General features: G+C 50.2%; 1 protein-coding gene across 1 annotated transcript in view; it reads right to left on the bottom strand.

Annotated features, from left to right (window-relative positions):
- DSCAM (DS cell adhesion molecule) overlaps nt 1-24,501 on the bottom strand; it is a 575,021-nt gene that overhangs the window by 99,688 nt on the left and 450,832 nt on the right. Inside the window, exons 15-16 of the mRNA XM_036242878.1 lie at nt 22,882-23,049; nt 14,824-14,894 (exon numbers count right to left, since the gene is read on the bottom strand). Of these exons, the coding sequence (XP_036098771.1) occupies nt 14,824-14,894; nt 22,882-23,049 (239 nt within the window). The remainder of the gene's footprint in view (nt 1-14,823; nt 14,895-22,881; nt 23,050-24,501) is intronic.

Below are 24,501 nucleotides of genomic sequence, written 5' to 3'. Positions count from 1 at the left end.
CTCACCGAGGCCTGAGTGACCTTGGACTCACGTTATGGTCATTTCGACGGGGCCGGGAGAGGCTCCGGGGAGCTTGTCTCCACTGATGATAAAGGGTCCACCCAGTGTGAGACAGAACATTTGGGCTGACACGTTGGCCTTTTAAGAGAAAGCAGACTCTTTCCAAATATGTTACAAGAACAGCACCCAATGTTGCTGTGAAGTAACAAAGGTTTTATAGACTTACAGGCAGTCAGCAGATGTGTGCGTGAGAGTCAGTGTGTGTGTGCATCTGTTGTGTCTTGTGTGGGCTTATGTGCGATTGTGTATGCGTGTATGCGCGTGCGTGTGTGTGCCTGTGTGTGGGTGTGTGTATTCGTATTTTGGTACAAACCATGGCTTTAGATCTCTCAGGGCTCTGAAATGCTGCTTCTGCCTTGAAAATGTTTAGCGACCCAGTGGAGAGAGGGAATAAACACTTAGGGGACTAGAGAGGAATCTGAAGTGTCCAAGTGTGTGGCACTGGACGGTGAGGGCCAGCAGCTCCCAGAAGTGCTGAATGAGAGTGTCAGAAGCCAGAAGCGCTCAGAAGAGGCAGACCCCAGGTGGGTGGCGTGGGCACTCTGGAAGGGGAGGGAGGGAGCAGTGGGCGGAGCCGGCAGGAAGGGCGGGGCTGGATTAGAGGCGGGACAAAAGCGGAGGAGGAGGGGGGTCCTAAGGCACAGCAGGGGGCAGGCAGACAGGGGGCGCTCGCTGCCTGGTGGGGCCAGTCCTGGACCACCAGCCCAGCGTGAAGAGAGAGTCTGCCATGAGTCGGCAGAGGAAGGTTGGGAGCAGATAGCAGCATTAATTAATTCAGCAAATATTTATGGATTTGCCAGAAACGCCATCCTCCCAGGGGGATTAGATGCCTCTGGCGGTCTTGAGGTGTGAGCCTGAGCTACATCAGAGCAGTAAAGCCACACTTCTCTCTAAGGTAACTTTCCTCATTTACGGTTTCTTGGATTTCCGTTGCTTTTCTCTACGGTCTGATTTCAGGCATTGACGCAATGCTAACAGGTGTCAGGGAGCCGCCACGTGACCCACGGCTGCCCCCGGGAAGGGGCGGTTCAACCCGACATCAGAGCTCAGGCCTTTGCTATTCTAAGCAAATGTCTGTGTCTGTGCGGCCTTCCCACCTGATGAGCTACCCCTGTTCGCTTTGCTTTGAAATTGAATAAAAAGATGCAGATTTTGAGAATCCGATGACCTGGAATTTGTTTTACCCAAACCACTGGATTGCATTGTGTCGTTTAATTAATTAACGTAATTAATTTTCCTGCAAAAGCAATCTGAGCGTCAAATTTAAATAAAGATACTTCTATTTACCATCGTTTTTAAATATTAAATACAGTCACCCCAATATAAAGGCCATATATTTTTAAAATTAGGTTTACACCTATTACGTATTCTAATTTTTCTACTGGCTCCTTATGAGACTTTAGGCTACCCTGAGAAACCATACCAGGATCTCCTTAGCAGGCTATGACGTCAGGCCCAGAACAAAGCCCAGGAGGGGAGGAAAACGGTCACAAGAAAACATGGGCACACAGAATGCAGTTTAGCAAAAACCCTCTGCAAGCAGAGGTTTGCTCCCTGACATTTAGCTCCTTGGGTTTAGGGGCATTGATCACACCTGGGCTCAGTGTGCACAGGGAGGTGGAGACCCCTCCCCCAGGGGTTCAAGAACAACATTCTAACTGGCTTAAATATGATAGACAAGGGGGGGGGGTGTTCTGTTTGGTTTCAATATTTTGTTACAAAGAAATACATTTTTACATTTTCCTGAGAACTAAATGTCCATCCCGCTAGTTCTAGAATGACATAAGGTATTTTTGCTTGTTAGATTCTTCTGAGTCTATTTATTCGGACCATGTCATCCATTTTTTGTTTCTTCCTGAGAACAAGGATTCCAGAGTTTGTTCACCTGTTCAGCCAGCTGGTGAGGAGCGTGTTTTCAGTAAGGAGCCGTTCAGACAGACCTACAGATGTATGGCGAGTCTCACCTGGCAACCAGCCTCTTCACACACATAAGGAAGACTTGGGGACGTCAGTGAATAGAAGAAAAAGGAACTGGGACCCTTCACTCTGCAGTCCAAAGCGGACAGTGTGAGCCCCTCCTACACGGGGGCGAGGGGGTCTTTCCTGACCCCTGGACTGGGGGGGGGGACACACGCTGTTTCTGCCTTGGTCACAACCCTCTGCGTGGACACCAGCCGTGAGACCCGCCTTCCCTGCCCACTGCTGCTTCTGCCCTGAGACTCATGGTCTTCATGCGGACCTTTCCTCTTCCTTTCATTTATTTACCTTCAGGCCCTGTAATGATGGACTTCTTTCCTTTTGTCCCAGGTCCCTGCCATTTGTGCCCCCCCCTTCCAGCCGGGCATTTCCCCTCCTGTCGTCTCTCAACAGCCTCCTTTCATCCTTCCCTGTGCCCTTTCCAAACCCCTCCCCACCCCGCTTCCTTGGAGAAAAGGGCTCTTCCGATCTCCATGACAACAGCAGCACCTGTATTTTCTGCGTCCATCCCACTCAGCCTGAAGCTGCCCTGCAGATCCTTCGCTCTGAGAGACATGGCGAAAGCAGGGTGTGCGAACACACACGGCCCCCGCGTGGGTGTGGGTGATCAGAATGGGCAGGGCTTCTTCGGAAACCGCCAGCCAGGCCCTGGTCCCTGCGCGCTCCCCTCCCCCTGCCCACTGCAGGCGAATGGCCTTCCCGGAGCCTGGATGCTCCTGCCAGGGAGCGCCCAGCCTCCGCTGCAGAATCCCGCATTCCCAGAGCACCGCCGCTCCTGCATGCTGAGTAGTTCCATTGAAATTTCCTTCAGATTTCTCCAAATTCACGCAAAATGTAACCTGTCCCTTTCCCTGCGATGACGGGGTGGGGGCTGCCTTTGCACCTGTGTCCTCCAGCCTCCCCTGGTCAAGGCACACAGCAGGGACAGCGCCCGGCGTCCTGCAAGGGGGGACCGCGGTGACTTCTGACGTCATGATTACAGTAGGACGTGGTGTTGCAGAGCTGAAGGTCTGTGCAGCGTGTGGGGAAAGGGATACAGGAGAGGTGACTTTCCCAAACAGGGGGAGAGGATTCCCAGAGAAGGGGGCACGTCACCTGAGCCTGAAGGAAGACTAGCCATTGCAGAGGACAGGGCAGCGAAAGCAATCAGCATACACCGTCGTCCCCAGGAATCAGAGAGGACGCAGGAGTGGAGGAAGCTCAGGGTGACCCCGTAGGGAGGGACTGCCCTGCTTGTCAGGGCCGGGGATGGCAGGAGACACCGGGGTCTCACCTTGACCTTCGGAATCAGAAGCACACGCTGGGGCCGGGGCGGGTGGCCTGTGTTTTAACAAGCCCCCCAGGAGATTGTGCACCAGGCTCCAGTCTGAGAACCTCCACTGTCATTGGGGAGTCATTAAAAGGCTCAGAATTGGCCTCACTTGGGATGGACGATTTAGTTAAAAAGCAATGACTCTGCATTCCCCAATTTTTCAGGTCACCAGTAACCCAATTTCCTGGTCTGTCTCTGCAGAACAAAAGGGAATGAATTCAAATACGACCGGAGCCCTTCACAGTCCCGCAAGGCCACTGCAGCAAAGGGACGCGGATGCACGGGCTTGGCTGTGGGGACAGGTGCCTGCAGGACCGAGCAGGGCTGGTGGACTCACAGTGCAGCCTCTGCTAGGTGACTGGACCCAGGTTCTGAGGGAGTGATGTCAGAGAGAGGAGAAATCTCACATCACTGCCCAAGGCGGGTTTCCATTCCTGTCTCTTCTTAGAACTGCGTCCCAGTGAGCACAGTGTCCACACGCCAGGTCTGATGCGGGCATGTAGGGCCACGTGGCCCCCTTCCCCAGCACTGCTGTCCATCGAGGGCCAGAAAGAATGAGGGGGTGACATGTTCGGAAATGAAGAGTACACACATGATCTGACAACGAGAGGTGCTCAGAGCACGGAGGTATTGGATCCAGGCCTGAGAAACAATGATGAATGATGCAAGGCTGGAGGCACGCACGGTCTTGAGAGGCTGAGAACTTGGACTTGTGGCCAATAGTCGCCGAACCCTAGTCAGACCACGCAGCTGAGGAGGTGGCAGCCAGGCTTGCCGGGGGTGGGGGTGGGGCACGAACGGAGAATTTACAAACAGGTTTTTAGAATGTCCTCTAAAATAGGGCTCCATTTATTCAATTCCTAAACTCTAGGGTGGCTCCCATTCCATTCACTCACTCACTCATTCATTTGTCCAACCAATGAGCATGGGTTGGATGTCTACTCTTTCTGGGTCCCCTTGGTGTCTGGTGACGGCCTGCAGCATTTCTCCCAGCCGAGAAGGCTTATCCAGAGAGCGGCCCTGCCAATGACCTGGCAAAGGAATTCGGGGCACGTCTGCAGACCAGGCTTGGTTTTGCACAGAGCAGCTCTGAGGGCTGGTCTCTGGGAATGTCCCCCACCTAACCTCAGGTCCTGTAATGATGACTCCTTAGGGTTCTGTCGCCAACTCAGGTAGCTGGTGTGGGGGCAGGGGGGCTCTGAAGAACATCTGAGTCGGCTGGAAGGGTCCCGGAGCCTGGGGCGCAGCCAGTCGGGGAGACAGAGCAGGGAGAGTGGAGGGGCCCTGGGTTCAGACCAGGAGAAAGACTGTGAGGGCGTCTGCAGAAGTTTCTTTGGGCCAACTAAGGTGCAGCCAGGGCCCAGCAAGGAAAGAATCCCCCTGGAGACTGGGAGGTTTGGGGAGACAGGTCCAGCTCACACACCTTAGTCTGCAGGCAATCGAGATTTCAAGGGAAAGGGGTTCAGATGCCCGGATGGAGTGTGCACTAGTCGGGGAGCCTAAAGATGGGTCCCCACTCTTTACCTGCAGCTAAGTGATCTCAAAGGGCTTGGCCTGAGTGTCTGAGAGTCCGTGACCTGGGAAGGCAGTTCCAGCGTGGGTTCTATCGGAAGGAAAAGGAATGCCCTCGTGGCCGTGGGATTTTGGCCGAGGTCTTAAAGGCTGTCATTATACCTTAGTGATGATTAAGCATCTGATGGTGTTGCCCCTATAGAGTTATTTACCTTTGTCTCTTATCTGTACTTGGGTAATAAAAGGGATAAGCCTCAACTAAAGGCATTAAGGCATCAGCAGGCGTGAACAGGTAACGGGAGACAACACTGAAAACGTGTCCAATAGCCTACTCTGCCCAGTCAGGAACATGCTAGAAGCATTTGGACAAGGAAGGGTCAGAAAGTGGAGGGTGCACCTGACACATGCCCAAATGTATATGGAGCCATGGAGCCTGTACAGACCCTGTGGGGTGACAGTACGTGTTCCCCAAATCACACGTTCCTCCTTCGGGAATGCCCCGAATTCTGCTGTTTACATAAACACAGGACCGGTTTCCAGCATTAGACTGTGCCTGGCAGGGGAAGCGAGTATGGTGGTCCCCTTCCGAAGGGCAGCCTCGCTGCATTTCTTGCTTCCGAGATTACTGAAACACAGAGAACTTTCCTTTCAGACTCAACGCAAAGCCTTCGAAGGATGTCTTCGTGAGAGGAATCCACCACGGGCATCGTGAGAGGAATCCACCACGGGCATCGTGAGAGGAATCCACCACGGGCATCGGAAGAATGTGAAGTCGGTTTTCAGAGCTCTTAAGACAGAGGAGTTTGGACTTTAAAAACATTACAGAAGGTTTCCTTGACATCGAGTAGTTGATTGCCTCTTGGCGCACTGGGTTAATGGGCCTGTCTCAGGGGCGTGAACCTCAGCACACAGTGCACCCTCCTGTTCTGCTCCACGCCAGCACCAAACACAATGTAGTGCCGCGAGGACTGGGCAGGTACATACAAAAAAAAAAAAAAAGAAACTGCCAGTGTACACCACGCATAAGAATAGACTCGAAATGGATAAAAGACTTAAATGTTAAGTCGTGAGACCATACAAATCCTAGAAGAGAACATAGGCAGTAAAACCTCAGACATCCCTCGTAGCAATATTTTTGCCAATATATCTCCTAGGGTAAGGAAAACAAAGGAAAAAGAAACAAATGGGACTATATCAAACTAAAAAGCTTCTGCACGGCAAAATAAAACATCAACAAAATGGAAAGGGAACCCACTGAATGGGAGAACATATTTGCCAATGATACACCTGATAGGGGGTTAATTTCCAAAATACATAAAGAACTTATACAACTTGACATCAGGAAGAAAAACAATCCAGTTAGAAAATGGGCAAGAACCTGAATAGACACTTCTCCAAAGAGGGCATACAGCTGGCTAACAGACACATGAGAAAATGTTCAAGTCACTAATCATCACAGAGATGCAAATTAAAGCTATAAGGAGGTATCACCTCACACCAGCCAGAATGGCCGCCGTCAATAAATCAACAAACCGTAAGTCCTGACAGAGGGTGTGGGGAAAAGGGGACTCTAGTGCACTGTGGCTGGGAACGCAGACTGGTGCAGCCCCTGTGGAAAACGGTATAAAGTTTCATCAAAAAATTAAAAATGAAATTGCCTTTTGACCCCAAAACTGATCCCATTTCTTGGAATATATCCTAAAAAGCCTGAAACATCAATCAGAAAGAATATATGCACCCCTGTGTTGGTAGCAGCACTATTTACAATTGCTAAGATCTGGAAACAGCCCAAATGTCCATCAGTGGATGAGCAGATAAAAAGCTGTGGTACAGTTGCGCAATGGAGTACTATGCAGCTATTAAAAAAAGAGAGATCTTGCCCTCTGAGACGACATGGAGGGACCTGAGAGAATTATGCTGAGTGAAATAAGCCAGTCAGAGAAAGACAAGTACCACATGATCTCACTGATATGTGGAACCTAATGAACAAAATAAACTGACGAACAAAATAGAACCAGAGACATGGATGCATGCAACAGACTGACAGCTGTCAGAGAGGAGGGGAATGGAGGGGACTAAATAAAAGACGGCAAAGAGATTAGCCAAAGAGTATATATGCACAGCCCATGGACACAGACAACAGTGTGGTGAAGGCCAGGGAAGGCGGGGGCGGGGCCTGGGTGGAGGTGGGCAAAGGGCAGGGAGTAGATTTCGGATACATCTGTAATAGTGTCAACAACAACAGAAAGTGGAACTTGATGCTGAAAAGTCTCCCAGGGCAGTCAGCTCATGCTATCCTGGCTGGAGGTCCTCCTGCAACAGACCCTGAAGGACTCTGCCCAGCCCATTTTAAGTGATGAAAGTAACATCAGACGGTTGGCCATGCTTAGGAGAGATGTCCACCACATAGCAGATGTCATGTGATGTCTATGGAATTCTTGATTAGACTTAGGTTTTCCTTCATTTTCTTTGATTCTTATTCTAAATCTGTGCTCCAAGTACTAATTTATCTACCTCATTTGATTTCTCTGATAAAATAAGAAAAGTCATCAGCAAGTTGGCTCCATGACAGCTAAGAAAATTCAGCACATTAAATAGTGTGCATTCATTCAATCACTCTGTGGACACCGTGGCATTTATGTACAGTCACGCGCGGCTTAATGACGGGGAGGTGTTTTGCAAAATGTGTTGTTAGGTGATTTTGTTGCTGTGTGAACGTCACAGAATGCACTTACACAAACCTAAATGGGCTAGTCTACTACACACCTGGGCCGTGTGGTCACCACCTTCATATATGAGGTTTGTCATTGACCGAAACATCCCTCAGCCTCATTCACTTTAATTTGACCTTCAGGTTTGTTCTCCATGAAAAGTGAAGTCAGTATTTTATGAGAACCAGTAAAACTATACCCGAGGCAGCCTGTTGAATGTTTTTCTTAAAAGCACTACCTATCCATCTGTTATTAGAGTATTTAAAATGAAATGCAGCCCGGCTGGTGTGGTCAGTGGACTGAGCATTGTCCTATGGACTGAGAGGCCGCAGTTCGATTCCTGGCCAGGCTCGGGTTTTAGGCTCAGGCTGCAGGCTCGATCCCCAGCAAGGGGCGTGCAGGAGGCAGTCAGTCGATGTTTCTCTCTCACATCGATGTTTCTATCTCTCTCTCCTTTCCTCTCTCTCTAAAAAATCAATAACAACATAATTTAAAAGATTTTAATTTGTCAGGCAAATTTCAGAACATTTGCATTTGCTGGGGCAACTCTGTGGTCAGAAAGGACACCGCTGCCCAGAGCCACCAAAGGGCGAGCATTCAGGGTGGGGATCCAATATGGGTTGTTATTCAAGGGACCAACCTACATGCTCTAAACTGCTCCCACACCCTCCGTCCTCATGGTGATCAAGTCTGTGCTGAGTTGGGTGGAAAGAGAAGACGCCATTTAGATGTGCATTTATTTCTCCATCTATGACACAGTGAGAAGACACGCAGATTGAAACCAGTGAAAAGGGTAACTTTCCACAATGACAGATAAAGTAATTTGCTCAAGGTCATTTCTACTAGATGTAGTAATCAGAGCGATACCTAATTTTCTTGACATCTAATCCTAAATTCTTTTTGCACTAGTCCCAGGATTCTTACTCTATGCAACTGACTTGTAGATGCATTTAACTTACGCTGACCCCACTGTGTGCACAACATAATGACATTGTGTAGTTGTGCTTTTATGTAAACTCTTCATTTTCCACTGTAAATATGTTACATATCCCTACATGCATGACACTAAGTTTTCATAGCTAGAATTACTTACAGTGTACTTAATCGATGACGAAGTACTTTTTAACATTATCCTGACCATGAGCAATTTGTATCCTAATATCCTAACTTGAGAACTTATCCATCGTAAAATGTGATGTTGATGTACTAAATCAAGAAAGACCTACGCTGGTCATCGATAAAAATCCAGTGTGGTCTTTTAATTGTAGCCTCATGGCTCCTACTCATTAGTCTAATGTGCATTTCTGATAATAGGTTCCCTCAGTAAAACATAATACCATCCTTGCTTCCCAACGTATTGTAACCTGATAGTCTATAACTATTGATAACCTAAGCATTCTGAAGCACAGCAATGAAAAGTGCAGCCCTACGGTGTCTTCCACGGTGCCAGGGTCACCCAGGCTCCGTGCAAAGCTTTCAGAAGAAACCATCTGCAAGGGCTGCCAACTGATGAATGTGGATGGCCTCGGTCCTAGTCTTCAGTCCAAGTTCAATTTATGTCCTGTCAGGGTCAATTAGCTGCGGAGGGACAGCCTTTGGCCTGGGACTGAATGGAGACATGCTTCCTGGGCTGAGTCCCCGCCAACAACTCTTCCCAGCAGGTCCAGGTGTCAGACCTGGATCCCAGCCTCCTGGCAGCTGAACTGCTTTTGCAAAGGTGGACAGCATCTTCTCGCTGCACGAGGAGGCCGGAGCCAGGAGGACCGCCTGCGGAGGTGGGAGGCCGGCCAGGGCCCTGGCGGGGGCAGGCAGTTGGCTCTGCTCTGGGACAGATTATTGGGGTTCTTGGAGACGGTCCAGCTCATGGCTAAACCCAGAGGGCTAAGCCAACGGACAGATGGAGAGAGATGCAGAATACCTTCCAAACGATGCAAGAAGCCATGAATGGTTGTGTGGAAGGTCTCTGTGTGCTTCACGGATGCACAAAAGGTCAAGTGCAGATGCAGTCGGGTAAGCCTGTCTAAGGAGGTTACAGGAGTCCACAGGAAAAGTACCCTTCTTGATGGAAGTGATTGAACACGAACGTGAACACGGGGAGTGATTCTTGCATTTATTTAACAAGGTTAACTGTACTTCTACTGGGGATAGAGTGAAAAAACGAAATATTCCTGCTACCCTCACAGGGCTTAGAGTCTGGTCACCTGTAAGAAGTCAGGGAGAGCAACCCTCCTCTATCTGGGTGACCAACAGATTTTGAAATTGGGTTTTTTTATATTCTCTTGTTATAAGAGAAGGAGGTCAGACTGGTTAAGACAAGGAGGGCTAACTGTTCCTAAAATACTTGAAAGGCATGTTGGCCATCTGACTTTTTAATAAAGATGCTGTAAATCCAACCCTAGAACCAACTGCTTAGTTGAGAAAAGAAATGTCAACTTTTGTGATTTTTCACAGCCTAAGGTCTATAGTGAGAGTTAAACATTTAAGCAAAATTAATTCAACTGATGCAGAAAGAGAGGGTGTTGACTTATTCAAGTTACCCTAAGGTTAGGTTTATAATTTGGAAAGAAAATGATAGTAGGTAAAAATGTAAATGTTGCCCGTTTTCTCTAACGTTAAGGGGGCCTGGGGAAAACTGATAACACGCGGTTGGAAGGACGAGGAAGAAACTGATATTTGTTGGCTCTTCCCAGGCATCAGCCACCTCTGGGTCCTGCACACACATCAGCTTATTAGTTGCTTAGAAGGCCACAGGCAGAGTCAGGGAGTCCGGGTGGGGGTCCTCACTCTGACCGCCTCAGATCTTAGGCACGTCCTTCCAGCTTCAGGATGCCCCTCTGTACAAAAGTGGGTACACCAGTGCTCAGACCGGATGACATAACGCACCGAGACACAGGTCAAGGCTGGGCAGACAGCAAACGCTCAGGACGATGCCTTCCCAGGAACCCCGGGACACATCAGAGCTAGAAGGTGCTCCTTTTCCAACACACATGCTGTGTCTTGAGGTCGAGGGATTGAAATGTAGGAGTCGAGTGGAGCCTGCAGTTTTATTAAATCATTGTGATGAAGGTCACTGGTTTTCAATGTCAGACAGGCCCTTCCCACTGTAGGACCTCCTCTGAAGATGTAACAGATTGTAGCAAAGCCTCATTTAGGTGGAACTACTGGGGATTGTGGAGACGGGCTGTTCTGGTTACAAGTATTCTTCAGATTGTTGATATTTAACGGCCTTCCTAAATACTCAATATTCATATTTGATGGAAGTCATGTGTCTCTCCTGTCACACTGCTTATTCTACATAAAATCTCAGTCAGAGGGTATGTGATCCAAGGGGCAAGGAGGTGGTCAAAGTATTGTCAGGTCTTTTCCGTCACCATTATCCCACTGCACCACCCCCGGCACTCAGCACCCTGGGTCCTGGGCCATCAGCTTCATAGCTGTCTCCCGCACCTGCAATATGTAAGCGATGGAAAACGTCCTTCTTTGGGGGAGCCCGCGGCTCTAAACAAACTCCTCAGTCCAAACAAAACATTTACATCAATAGGAAAAAAAAAAAATCTCTGTCTAATCTCTCTCCGGAGAAGTGTTTGGAGATATCGATAATAATGAAGTATTTCAAAAACTGAAGGTTTTGTTTTATGAGCCCAGGCAAACAGCAGGCAAACTGTCCCTACTCTGTACCAAACCGGAGGAGCTGCTTCTGAGACGGCCCAGAGAAGACACCAGGCACCGACTGCCCGAAGACACGTGTCCCGTCAGGACTGGACACCTGGACGCCAGACTAAAATCAGAATGTTCTCCAAAATCAGAATTTTTTGAAATAAATCAAAGGATTCTTTAGCTTTACAAATTCAGGTACTTAATCACATATATCCCTATCAATAATGGGTAACTGTAAACTCTTTCTGATTTTGAATAACCCCGCACACAGTAAAGCAAACTGGATTTGCCTGCGGACCCTTTGCTGTTCCAAGGGTGTGCAGGAGGAGCATGGAAATGAATCCTGGTGATCACTCACTCTATTTCATTTTATTCAGAACCACTGACATTATCTCTGGAATTTCTGTCAAGGCATGCTCAGCATTTTTATTTAACTCGGAATATGTAGAAGTATTTCAGAGCCCTTTCTGAAACTTCGTGGTGCATAATAATGTGAGAGTTAAATACGGTGCTGGTGCTGGGACAGCTTCCTGGGGGCTCACATTCGAAGGGGTGTCAGAAGACCATTTCCTCCAGACTGTATCTAAGCGTTGGATTGTTGCTGTTATTTGCTTTTCAGTCGATTATAGCAGAAACCCTTATGTAAAGTGGTCTGTCTGGTACACTGAGCTCCCCACGGATCACATGTCTGGTGTCCACCGTGGGACAATTGAGGGCATTTCACTGTATCATGAATTAGACCCACACTGCATCACAGCCTGGTGTTGGGAGTCCTGATGGCTGGGGTGCCTTCTCCATGGCTGGTGCGATAAAGAACACTCGAACTATCGGCCTGATCATTCCTGGTTCACATGTGAACGCACCCATTTGTCCACTCATTCATTCACTCATTCACTCATTCATTGACCCATGCAACAGCGCCAGCCCCTGGGGGTCAAAGATACTCCCTGCCTCTGAGGAGCTCCCAAAGCAGCAGAAGGATGCAACCAAATTGACTGGAGAAACCACGTGATGGGAAGGTCACCGAGAGTCAGGGGTAACAGAGGATCAAACAACCAGCTGCACTTTGGAGACTGACACATGTTCACAGCGCGAATCCTGCCGACCAGAGCACCGAGCAAGCAGGGCTGGACGGGGAGAATGTCGCGCACAGTGTGCGGCGGCAGAGGGGAGACGGCGGCGTGGGGACCCGCTCGGCCCTGAACTGGGGGAAGGACGGGGTGACAGCGGAGACGAAGTGCTGCAGCCTGCGGCTCGCTGGCCCGGCGTGACTTCTGGGTTCAGTCTCTGTTCAGGAGGCCATGGGCCACCTGTGCCAGGCTTGGTCATTTCAAAATTTGAAATTTTTCTTTGGTGAAAGAAATAACTGGAATGAAAAGGGACAGTTGTTCATTTTGTTCACCAGAAGGTGTACGTTTCAGAAGCGTCGCTGACCGGTGATCGTTAAACAAATTCAACACCTGTCTCCGCCTTGCAGGAAGGCACCGCCCTGCCCACTAAGAGCTTGGGCGACAGCAGGGGCCGTGTCCCACCCCGACCCGGAGCTCTCTCCCCTGTGCGTGCCTCCCCATTGAGCACATCTTACTTCTGACCAGCTGCTCCGCGACCCTGAATACGTTTCCACCGAGAGACCTTATACACAATTCCTGGTATTTCCATCCCGGCTGCCTGGGGCGGGGCTCCCTCCTCGGCTCAGGCGATTTCTCCTTTCTCTCCATCCTTCTTCCTGCTCCTTTCCTGCCCACTCCCCACACAAATGTAACTCTGGAACCTTCGCACGTGAAGTAAAGGCATACTCTCTGCACCGTGTCATACCCTGCCCTGCATGCACTGTGGATGACGGAGCAGAGCACACCGCTTGGCTGAGTCAGTGACGCACCCTCCCTGCACGCTCGGGCCGGTGGGTGGGCAGCCCTACCTCACTGGGGTGAGGGCAGCAACACCCGCTGCCCTCAGACAGAGCGCTGTTCCCGGAACAGCATCCTGCAACCCGTTCTCGAGCTCATGGAAGCCAGGCTCCTTCTAACAGCCACGCCAGGTGCAGCCTTTCGACACTAAGAGGACATGTAACTGCGACTTGCTGACTTTACGCCTGTGTGTTATGGAGACAGGAAGGCCCTAAAGCCTTTCAAAGCCGGAAGAGTTCCCACGTTTAGTTACAAGGGCTCTGTGGACAGACCCCTCTCTCCAACAGGACATCAAAGGCTTTGGGGGCCACCGCGACCGCTGGTCTTTCTCAGGGGCGAACGCGCGGGGGGGAGGAGGGCGAGTGGGTGGACCTGCGTGCCCGGCTCTCCAGGCCGAGGGTCAGCGTTGTTCGTGGAGTGGCTGGGATGCGGGTGAGGGCTTGCGGAGCATCCTTCATGACACACGTGTGATGCTCACGGCTGACGGGCGTGCCCACAGACATGAATGGCACCCTGCCCACCCGCAGCCGCCTGTCTGAGCCGCCGCACCGTCGTGGCCGCTGCCCACTGCCACGCGGCTCGTGGACACAAAGGGGGTTGCTTCGGGAACTCATGTCGACACCAAAGGGGTCCCCACCCCTACGATGAGAATCCTGTTTTATATAGACCTTGGTCACTCAGTGAAAGGAAAAAGCTAAGGACAGAGGTGGTTTTTAATGGTCACCAGAGGTGTGCGCTTAGAAGGCCTCCCTGGCTTTTCTCTCTCTCTCCCCTGAGAACCCGGATAACGGGGGAGGGCACAGGCGAGAAGAAACACGTGCGATCAAAGAGACCGGAACTGGATTCGGAAGTGCAACCCGACAGAAATGTTGACCCTGAGGCTGCGCCCCAGATAAGACGGAGTTTGGCCCGGGGTATCTGTCTCCAAGAGCACGTCGAGGGGTGACTGGTGCCCGAGGCAGTTTCACCCACCGGGTTAGGGACACCAAAAGCTCCCTGGGGCGCTGGTGCCCACCGTGCTGGTTCACGACGAGCCGGCCATGAATCTACCGCTTTCTGCACGGGGAGCTTTGCTACGAAACCATCGCCGACAAAGCAGCAGCTGCCTGCCGCGGTGGTCTGCACGAGCTTCGAGCTTCTTCCTGCCCCGCGACGCTAACAGCACCCCCTGCCCAGCGGCCAGTCTGCACCCCAGGGCCACACTTGGGGGACCACTGCCTGGCATGCTGGGGACTCAAAGGTGCCCCCACTGGTGAGAATATGGGGGGCCTGCTAGAGGACACAGCCGGCAGGGGGCGCACGGAGGACGCTCTGTGTCCTGCCTGCTCAGGGGACTGACTCCTTACAGCACCGTGACTTGCCACTTAGGAAAAGCAATTAGAAACCGCTCCCCTGGGGTGAATCAGCGATGCAGACAGCACAGCTTTTCACTGTTTGTCTGGAGACCAGCACTTAGGACTCCATCAGGATTCAAAGCATAAAAAGAAGACACACCAACTTCACTCTCTGTGGAGGTAGAATGTGCTGTAAAAGCCTTCGAAAGGTGGGTACAAATATATGGTTTTAAGAAAAAGGCTTTTAACCTAATTCTGCAGAAATGGCAGCGTCTTGACATCATAACACCTAACACGAGTGAAGCGCTCACTCCCACGGAAAACGTGCCAGGAAACGAGTTCGCTCGGTTTACCTTCCAGGTGACCCTGATGCTCTGGGATGAAATGGGCTCCAGGTGGACTTCCTGAGGTGGGCCATCGGGAGCTGAAAGACCAAAACCCACAGGCTGGTTAGAAGGAGTTCCTCGTGGGCTGAAGCCCGCACAGCCAGAGCCAGCGGACGGTGCGCTCAGCCCTGGTGCGCAGGTCACCTTGGCAGCGTCGCCGGGCGCCAAGTTCACCCCGGCTTTCTGCATCTCCAGGGCTGTCCTCGCTCCTTCCTCCCTGTGCTTTGCCAACGTGGTTAGTAAACCTCACGTGTGAGCAAGTGAACGGGTAAAACAGGACGTGTCTTACAAAACTCTGCTCGAGGTGGCTGTGAAGATCCTTCCCCCCTTGGACGTCTCTCTTAGGGACAGGGCTCAGGTTGCTCAGAGTTACCGAGGCAAAAAAAACCAAACAAACCAAAAAACGAAAGAAAGAAAGAAAGAAAGAAAGAAAGAAAGAAAGAAAGAAGAAAGGAAGGAAGGAAGGAAGGAAGGAAGGAAGGAAGGAAGGAAGGAAGGAAGGAAGGAAGAAAGAAAGAAAGAAAGAAAGAAAGAAAGAAAGAAAGAAAGAAAGAAAGAAAGAAAGAAAGAAAGAAAATCAGGATCCTCCTGCTTGAGTGTCTGTGATCACTTTAGTTCATAACATTTACCAATAAAAAATGGTGGTTCCCAGGGGCCATGGCCACAGATGGCAGAAGCAGTTAAAAAGCGAAAGAATGTGTGTGACTCACACACACCAACCTATTCTGATGGTTGCACGGATTCCATCAGGTACAGTCAGTTAGCGTGTGTTAGGAATGGCCAGCATGGTACGTCCACAGCGTGGGCCTGAGGGATGGCGGGCGTCCTTGTCCACCCAGAGTTCGGGATCTAACCAGGACAACAGGGCTCACAGGGAGACCACCGTGCGACGCAGCACGCGCTCACGTGTCATCTGAGAAGCAGAAGCAAACGGTGACCCCGGAGTCGGCAGGGAGAGACCCCTTTGAATGAAAACATGTGCGGGAGCGACCACTTTGCCATCACACCGCACAAAGCCCATTTCGGGGGACGTGGGTGCCCTTTCGCAGACGGGTGAGGAGGATATAGGAGCTAAGAAAATAGAAGTGGTGAACGTGAGCTCATTTTGAGGAATTTGAAAGTGAAAGGAGGGGTAGAGTAAATGTCAGATCAGAGGGAGGCAAGGTCAAGGTAAATGCTTCCCTTTTTCGGAGGAAGAAGCTTTGAGTGATATCATGATGCACGGATGCTCCTCAGCTCACCAGGGGGTCATGTCCCAGGGAGCCCATTGGCAGTTGAAAAGGTCGTAAGTTGAAAGTGCATTTACCACCACACGGTAGACGATGGTTGGGCACCTCACAATCCTGCGGCTCAGGGGGGCTCCCTGCACTTGCCCAGCTTCACCAGACAATGTATCCCTAACCCAGGAAAAGGTCAAAATTCAAACTTGGAGGTACAGTTTCCCCTGAATGTATATCGCTTTCACACCATCATAAAGTAAGACAATCATAAGTGGCAACATAATCAGAGACTGTCACTGGCTGCTAAGTGGACGGGTGTTTTAACTTCTCTGCACCTCAATCCCCTTCTCCATATAAGGGGACAATACAATGTATATCATAACGTTATGAAAACCTGTAGATACACGGCGCTGGGGCTAACATAATTAGGAAGAGCTTTTATTTTGGCACTGAATTTCCCACTCTAAATTTCTAAGCTATTTCAAGAAAAACTTTAAATTATAAAAAACTTAGTGTGCTTTCAGAATGTCAGCCTTTCTTTACAGCTCCTGAGCTGTGATTTTTTTCCACGGGTCCTCATCTCATTGCAAAGAAACAATTTCTGTAAAATTACAATCTAAGGCAGATTGAATTTCGAATACTGGAAGTATTGAAGATCGACCATTGGGGATACTTTTATTTAACTAAATTTGAAAATTGTATTGACATTGATATTTAAGAATTTATATACATGTTCTTGAAGGGAACAGTAAATATATATATATTAGTTTCTTCCTTTTTTTTAATCCTCACTCGAGGACATTTTTCCATTTTTTGTTCAGATAGAGTGGGAGATGGGGGGAGAGAGAGAGAGAGAGAGAGAGAGAGAGAGAGAGAGAAACATCGACGTGAAGGGACACATTGAGTGGCTGCCACCCGCACGACCAACCAGGGCCGAGGACAAACTGCAACCGAGGTACATGCCCTTAGCGGGAACCGAACCCGGGTCTCTCTGGACCGCAGGCCGATGCTCCAACCGCTGAACCAAACCGGCCAGGGCTAGCTTCTTCTTTTTTAAAACAAAGCAGAACAGAATATTTAGCTTTTCCCTCTGGGAGGAGAAGGCTAGCAGTAAGAATGAACAGTTCCAAAACAAATGTTCTCTGCATTTCTACAGAAGCCAGACTGTCACTCAGTAGAACAGTCACAGGTAAAGACTAGGTTACAGTCCCTGACGTGTTTGCTTGGCGAGGCCACGCCTACGAGTTGTTTGGCTGGAGCCACAGCGATGGCAGACCCTGGGTGACTGCGGGACCCACAGGTCTCCGCTGCCGTGTCTCCTTGGGTCACCTGGGCTGGCTGCGAAGACCATGGACACAGCACCAGAGCCAAAGCACCCTCCCTCCCGAGCCAGCTCCTCCTTCCCGCGTCCCCGACAGCTCAGTGTGGCCCTCAGTGGACTGTCCTCTCTCTTGCGTCCAACCAGTGACACCAAGATCCAGCCCCGCTCTCCCCTCTGCCCTCAGAACATTCCCTCCCCCCCGTATCAGTCTCCTGCTTCACTCGGAATCTTGGGGATGACTCGATCGCTCCACCGGCTGAACCACCCAGTGGGAATCGCTCCAGAATTCCCGGCTCTGGTTTCCTTACTGGGGATCCCCTGAGACCTGCCATGTGTCAGGTCCAAGACGAAGCAAGGACTGGGGTACACACACGGATGAGAATGGACCAAGGGACAGCTGCAGGATTCCACAACCACGTGGTCCTCTCTGGTGGGATACCGTGGGTGGGAAGAATGTTGGTTCTTGGCTTGGGAAGGGAGACCAAGACGGTGCTCAGTAAAAATCAAAATAAAACCAAGAAGAGTTTGCACCTAGGGGGGGAAAGGATGACTTTATTTAAATAGCTATTTATCAAATAAATAACTAAGGGACTTAAACTCTTTTTCATTTAGCACCTGTTACGTGCCAAACATTGTTCTATGTGTCTGGGATAGAGCAATAATGAGGGGCTATGCCTACCTTTGCATGTGGAGGGAATAGGTCATAAAATAAATCAATAAGTCATATGGTATGTTTGGCGATAACAAACGCTACTTTAAAATGCAGAGTGTTAATGGAGAAGAGGGAGCATGTGTGACCGAGTGGGTTGATCTTTGAATGATGAAGAGGGCCAGGGTCAGACTCATTGAAAAGATGAAATTTGAGCAAAGACTTGAAGGAGTTATAAAAAAAAAGGGAGGGAAGAACATTCCAGAGCAATCCAGAACATTCCAGAACTTTCCAGGAGAGCTGGCAGGAGTAGTCCCAGCGTGAATGGAGGAACATGGAGGAAGTCAGTGATGTGTTTAACTTCCAGTGGAAGCTGGGGAAAACAACAGATTGTTGCAGGCTCAGGTTAGGGTGCTCCGGGTTCTCAGTGAGTAGACCCTGTGCATCCGACTCGTTGAAGGGTGCAGTGGGGTGTCACCCTGGGCTGATGTGCACTGAGAGTCATGTGTTTATTGTAACCCATCTTCCTCCTTCAGCCCCTCTCCACGTCCCCTCCCCGTCAGCCTCCCTCTTAGCACACAGGAAACTCTTCTTCTGGACCAGGGCTGCTGCTCTGAAATGTGATGAAGAAGGAGGCCAAGACCATTAACTTAGCACCGGATCCAGGCAAACCCAACGGCTCCCTGTGGCGACCCTTCCATGACCCTGACCTTCCAGCCCCCAGCGCGTCTGTGAAGAGTCAGTGGTTTGCAAGGAGCTCCTGCCTAATTGAACTTCCACGTTCCAAGAACCGACTCATAATGAAAACGGTGAAGGGATCAGCCACCCCAGACGCAGTCACGGGCACTCAGTGACACGTGACCAGGGCACAGCTGCTAATGGGGAAGTCGGTCAGGCTGAGGGTCAGCGTGGATGCGACATGCTGATCTGTGCCAAAGAAACACGGCAAGTCTGTGCACTCCGGTCCATTAGGAGCTGATCTCATTAACTCTTGACAGAGTCTCCACTTGATCTCCAGCTTCTCCTCTTCAGGGGACGAAGGGCTGCTGAGGGGAGTCGGGAAGAGTGTGCGAGACAGTGTGATCTCTGCTTCCTGGCTGCGCCCGAGGTCAAGTGCATTAGAGCATGTGATTATGCATTTGTATATTTTCCCATGAAAATGAACTCAGTGTTGCCGAGTTGGAACAATGCTATTTTCCAACATCAGGTCGAAATGTTATGGAAACGACAGGGATTCTCGCCGCGCTAAGCTCCGCAGTGGATGCTGCAGCAGGAGTCCAAAACCCAAACGCCCACCGTGGCAAGACCTTGATCTGGGATCTACGCACCTTTTTATACAGGGACAGAGAGCAAATATTTAGGCTTTGGAAGCTGCACGTGGTCTTTGTCGCATATTCTTCTTTTTCCTCTTCTTTATAAAAAGTAAAAACTAATCTCAGCTCAAGAATTGTAAGTGGACTTAGGTCCGTGGGCTCCAGCTCACTGACCTCTTAAATGAAAGAAGGGCGAGGGCGATGGTTAACTGGGGTGCAGGGCTGGCCTCGAGGGGAACCACTATGTACTTAGCGGCAGCTGATACTTGCCAAACAGGCACTCAAAAGTAATCCAAATTCTAGATTTTGACCTGAAATCTCCAGATTTTAAAACTGACACCTAAATTGTAAAGACCTGCACAACGAAAGGCAGATGTGACCCGGACACACCCACAGCCTGTGTGCACGACCTGGGACACGCTCTGTCCGTCAGGACGGGAGGGCACTCAGCCCCAGGCTCCGAGCTGCCCGGGCCCCAGCGGGAGCTCTGCTGGGTAGGCCTTCGTCCTTCCCCCACCGTCTTCATCCCTCCACCTTCCTTTGCCTTTCTCTACTTTTCTTCCTTGATGAGATCCTTCAAAATGTAGTGTGGGTTTCATCCACCACTTTTCTCAACGATCTTACACACACACGCACGCTGCTCACTGTTACACCGACTCTGAGACAACTCTGCAAGGCCCATTGGTGAATGTTCCTCCCACATACACTGAGCAGTCTCGCTCGTGCCAGACACACACGAGGGGCGCAAACAGGACTGGCACACGGCCCCGTGGAGACACGACCCTGTGGCTCAGGGGCCACTGTCAGAGAGGTTCCTACTCCGTGCCGGGGGCGGGGCACTGATGCCATCCAGGGGGGCTGCAGAAGCTATTGCAGGGGGACATCCTTAACCTGGCTTTTCAAGGAAGAGTGCAGAAAAGGAGACACCGACTTGGGGGTCCTTCCAGACGGGCGACACAGCAGGCATGCAGAGAAGGGGACGGGAGAGGCAGGCTGTCACTGACTGGCCATCGGGAGTCCACTGTAGCTTCAGACAGTAGGTCAGGGACACCAGACCCAACGCCTCACCCATTTCTCCAGCCACATGGGGTGTGAGAGGATCTCAGGTGCTCCAGACTCGGTTGCTATATTACTATAAAAATGAGTGGGCTTCCAGAAGCTTCTACCCAATGATTCTCACTGCTTAAAAGATGCCTTTTTTTTTTTAGGGAAGAGGGCAGTGTGGGCACCCCTGCAGGGGAGAGGCGGCCAGCCTAGGGCTCTGCGCAACTCTGTGAGGGTGTCTTCCAGCAGGGCAGTTCCCTCCTTTCTGTGTGGGTCACACGAGGGAAAACGGCTTTTCGTTTCGGTCACGCAGACCTAGGCGCCAAGACAAGGACTGTTTAGGAGCTTTGCTCTGCTCAGGCCTGACCCTCTCCTTGCTCTCCCCCTTCGCTCTTTGGAGTAAATGAGCGAGCTGCGTGGTGTGGCCGCAGCCGGGTGAACCCCAAGGCCAGCTCAGGGCCCAGAGGGCGGCCCCCGTGTCAGCCCGGCTGCAGAGGCAAGGAAGCTGCCCGCAGGCCCCGACGCTGAGGGGAGCTGATCACCTGGCCTCCTGGCTGGGAGAGAACCGCTGCCATGGCAACTGCCCGCTGCCGCCAGGGTCGCCAAGGTAACGAAATCAAAAACAACACCACCAGCATTCATGATGACAGTCTGGAAAGCAGCCCCAAAATGCACCACCAGAAAAATCTAGTTACCGCGAGAAGGTTGTCGAGATGGGGTAGAGTGTGAAAGGAGGAGAAGAGGAAGAAGGCTGAGCAGCACATTATACTGTATTTTGGGGGCAAATAATCCAGCGTAATGAAATTCCAGGAAGTTAATGGGTGATGTATATAAATATTTCAGCAGGATTCCATTTTTGCAGGAACATGCAAACACTCGTTTCCCACTTATTTCTGAGAAACGGGAAGGACTTCTAACACTTGGAGTCTAGCCAACATGTTTGCGAGAGGAGGAGATGGGCAGCATGGTGTCCATTTTGCAGATGGGAGACCACACACGGAGGCAAAGCACCAGAGATGGCTCGCCCTCCGCCACGGAAGCATAAAGCTGTGCTATGCCATCACCCCCCTGAGAACAATTTTCAAGAACTGCTATGTTCCAGGGTTGAGAAATGAGGGTTCACCCACTGCTCAGAAAAAAACTGTACATTTCAGCCTACTTTCTTGAGTGTCCATATCCAAACAGTTAAATTTTGCATTGGTTTTGATCCAGAAATCTGACTTCTTGCTATGCAACCTGAGAAAATAATCTTGCAAGTGGCAGAAGTTACAGCACAAGGATGTTCATCACAGTAGTGTTTATAATAACGAAAAACTGAACACAACTGGAGTGCCAAATGGGAAGGTACCATCACAAATTGTAGGAACCTACATACGAGTTATGCAAGAGTGGTGTCTACTGGTAATGCCATCGATGCGGGCAACAGAGAAGTAGGTGGTGGGAAGGAAGTCAAGAACAACTGGATTTGCCAGTTGAAAGATAAAACAAACCTCCTGTTGGACTCTTGCTCATTTGGGAACGCCTGCCTTGACCTTGGTGATAGAGGGACAGGATCTGAGACTAAGCTTCCAACTTCACCACAGCAGCAGGTAGTGGCCGATTAGCTCTGATTGTTGGCAGGAAAAGAAGAGCTAGTTTTGGGGGCTAGACACTCTTTGCCCCTCAAGAGATTAGCCAAGCTTTGCTTCCTACGTTTCCTTTTCCAGGAAAACCCAAGTCAGGTTGCTTCCTCCTCCCCTTCTAGGAGGTGGGTTGTCAGCCGGCATTCATTGTTATGCCCACGTGCTCAGTCCTCCAGAAGCCAGTGAATTTTACCCCTGGTGAGTGGACCACGGTGTTGAAGGTTGTGCATACACCTGTGTGTTTGCATATGTGCACGTGTGGGAGTACGTGTGCATGCATACGGGTGTGGGTGATGAACTGGTTACAACACTGATTTAGTAGCTGATGTCAACTTGTTCATAGAGACCTCTAGGTGATAAAATTAGGGAACCTGTTTTGCCTTCTTCAATGCTTACATCTATTGTCTAAGTTTTTAATACTAAGTTTTGAATATGAAATACTTTGTAATAGGAAAAAAGAGCAATAAAGTTTATTATAGAAATACTGACATTTCTAGTCAATGAAATAACTTGTACTACCATCTCCCAAAGTGCCCACCAGAGCATATTCTTGCCATTTCCCAGATAAGCCTGCCTCCCTCACCCGCACGGCACAGGGTCCTGGGCAAGACATGCCCTCATGGTGCTTTAACTCTCACTAGATTGTTCGCGTCACGTATCTTTAAGTTTTGGGTATGAGAACCTTGAACTACGCCCTGTTTGAAGAGCAATGCCCTCCGAGTAGGAGGCAGAACCCCGTCTGTGTTCGTGGGGCACAGAGCGATGGAGAGCTCTCATCGAGGGGCGGAGCCCGCATTAACCATCTGAGCCCGAAAGCCAGCGCCAGGCTCCTGGGCCTCCGGCTGGACACACGCACCTGCCTCGTCCGCCGTGATGGACAGCTCGTTGCTGGGCTCACTCTTGCCAATCCGGTTCTTGGCGTACATGCGGATGCTGTAGGTGGAGGAAGGGTGGATATCAATGATGGTGGCCGAGTTCAGCTGAGGGGAAACATCTTTGGTTCTCTGAGCAGAATCCCAGGAGTCTTTTGGGTTTTGTTTTTTCAAAAAAGAAGAGATAGAGATGTGAGTTTTTTTCCTCTGCCTTTAAAAGTTCACAAGCAGGAATTAAAAACAAAATAAATAAAACAAGAGAGAAAGAAATGTCACAACCCAAAGTGAAATTCTCAGTGCACTGCAGCCAGGGTTCTGGCGGGAGGGCCATCAGAGGGGGGTGACAGCCCACACTCATTGTCTACACTGAGGGGTCACCAGCTGTGGGCACCTGAGCTGAGGGACCTCTGAGGGCAACACACCAGGTCTCCCGGTGGAGACCACGGAGGAACGTGACTTGGTGGGAACTCGTGCCGTGAAATAGAAAACAGCCACGTCTAAGCACGTATTGTTCAAGATAACAAAAGGAATTAGGGCTCAGACACCCCTCCGCCAAAAAGAAAAGGTATCTGAAAACCAGCTAAACCTTCAGCTAAGAAGATCCCTTCCCCAGATGAAGAAAGGTAAACACAAAATACATACAAAGAACGAATCTCAGTCTCCAGTATAAACACTGCTTACCAAATGTATTTCTTAATTTTCACGTTTGAAATCATTTCGTCTCAGATCCTTTACTGCAGGAATTATTTTTCAACCACAGCTAGTTTTAAAGTCAGCCCATGCTTAGTTTGAAGGGTTATCACTGAATACATGACAGTATGTACCTGCTGATTTTAGGGCTTCACCAATCATGAGGATGTCAGTAAATGGCTTTTATTTCAGATAGAGTTTGGGGGTAAGTGATCAGGGGATGTTGTTGATTGTAGAAAAAAGAACCCCCTGAGATAGAGGACAGAGAAGGGGTCCTCCTACACCCCAGGGTCCTCTTATGTGGTGTTCATCACACTTGTAAGAATTTAGCTGAGATTTTGTGTTCCCTGCTGGATTGTAAGCCCCACAAGGGCAGAGACCATGCTTGCCATGTTCAGTACTGATTCTCAGTGCTCACACAGAGCCTGAGAAATGATAGTCACATGCTTAATAGATGAATTAACGAACAGCGAATACACAGACCTCTGAGTCCCGAGAGTGATCCCACACCCCTTTCTGCATTCATGGTGACTGTGGAGGTTCGGAGGCTGCTCTGCCCAGAGCTAACCATACATGCAAGCGATTTTCTGGGCTTGTAGAGAAGACCTGTGGCCTCAAGCCTACCTTTGCTCTGACTTATCAGGGAATAGAATACAACAGAAAATAACAACTAACATTGCAGCTGAAAGAACCATGTGTCATGGGGTCCAGGGGATGGGAGGTGAAGAACACGGTGGGAAGAGAAGATGCCGCAGAAAATCACGGGGAGAGAAGGGCTGGGTGAGTCACAGAGGACCGGTGAGTGGGAGGGGCCCACTCCGAAGGGGTGACACATAAATGGGAGCCCTTGTGCAAGAAGAGAAAGCCAGCCCTTCTGGAGGAGGCACCCAGGATGTGCGAGAGGAAGCCCAGCC

The sequence above is a fragment of the Molossus molossus genome, unplaced genomic scaffold (genome assembly GCF_014108415.1).
Source record: "Molossus molossus isolate mMolMol1 unplaced genomic scaffold, mMolMol1.p scaffold_m16_p_5, whole genome shotgun sequence".
NCBI lineage: Eukaryota > Metazoa > Chordata > Mammalia > Chiroptera > Molossidae > Molossus > Molossus molossus.
The sequence above is the reverse complement of the archived record's forward strand: the minus strand, read 5'-3'. Positions and strand labels throughout refer to the sequence as shown.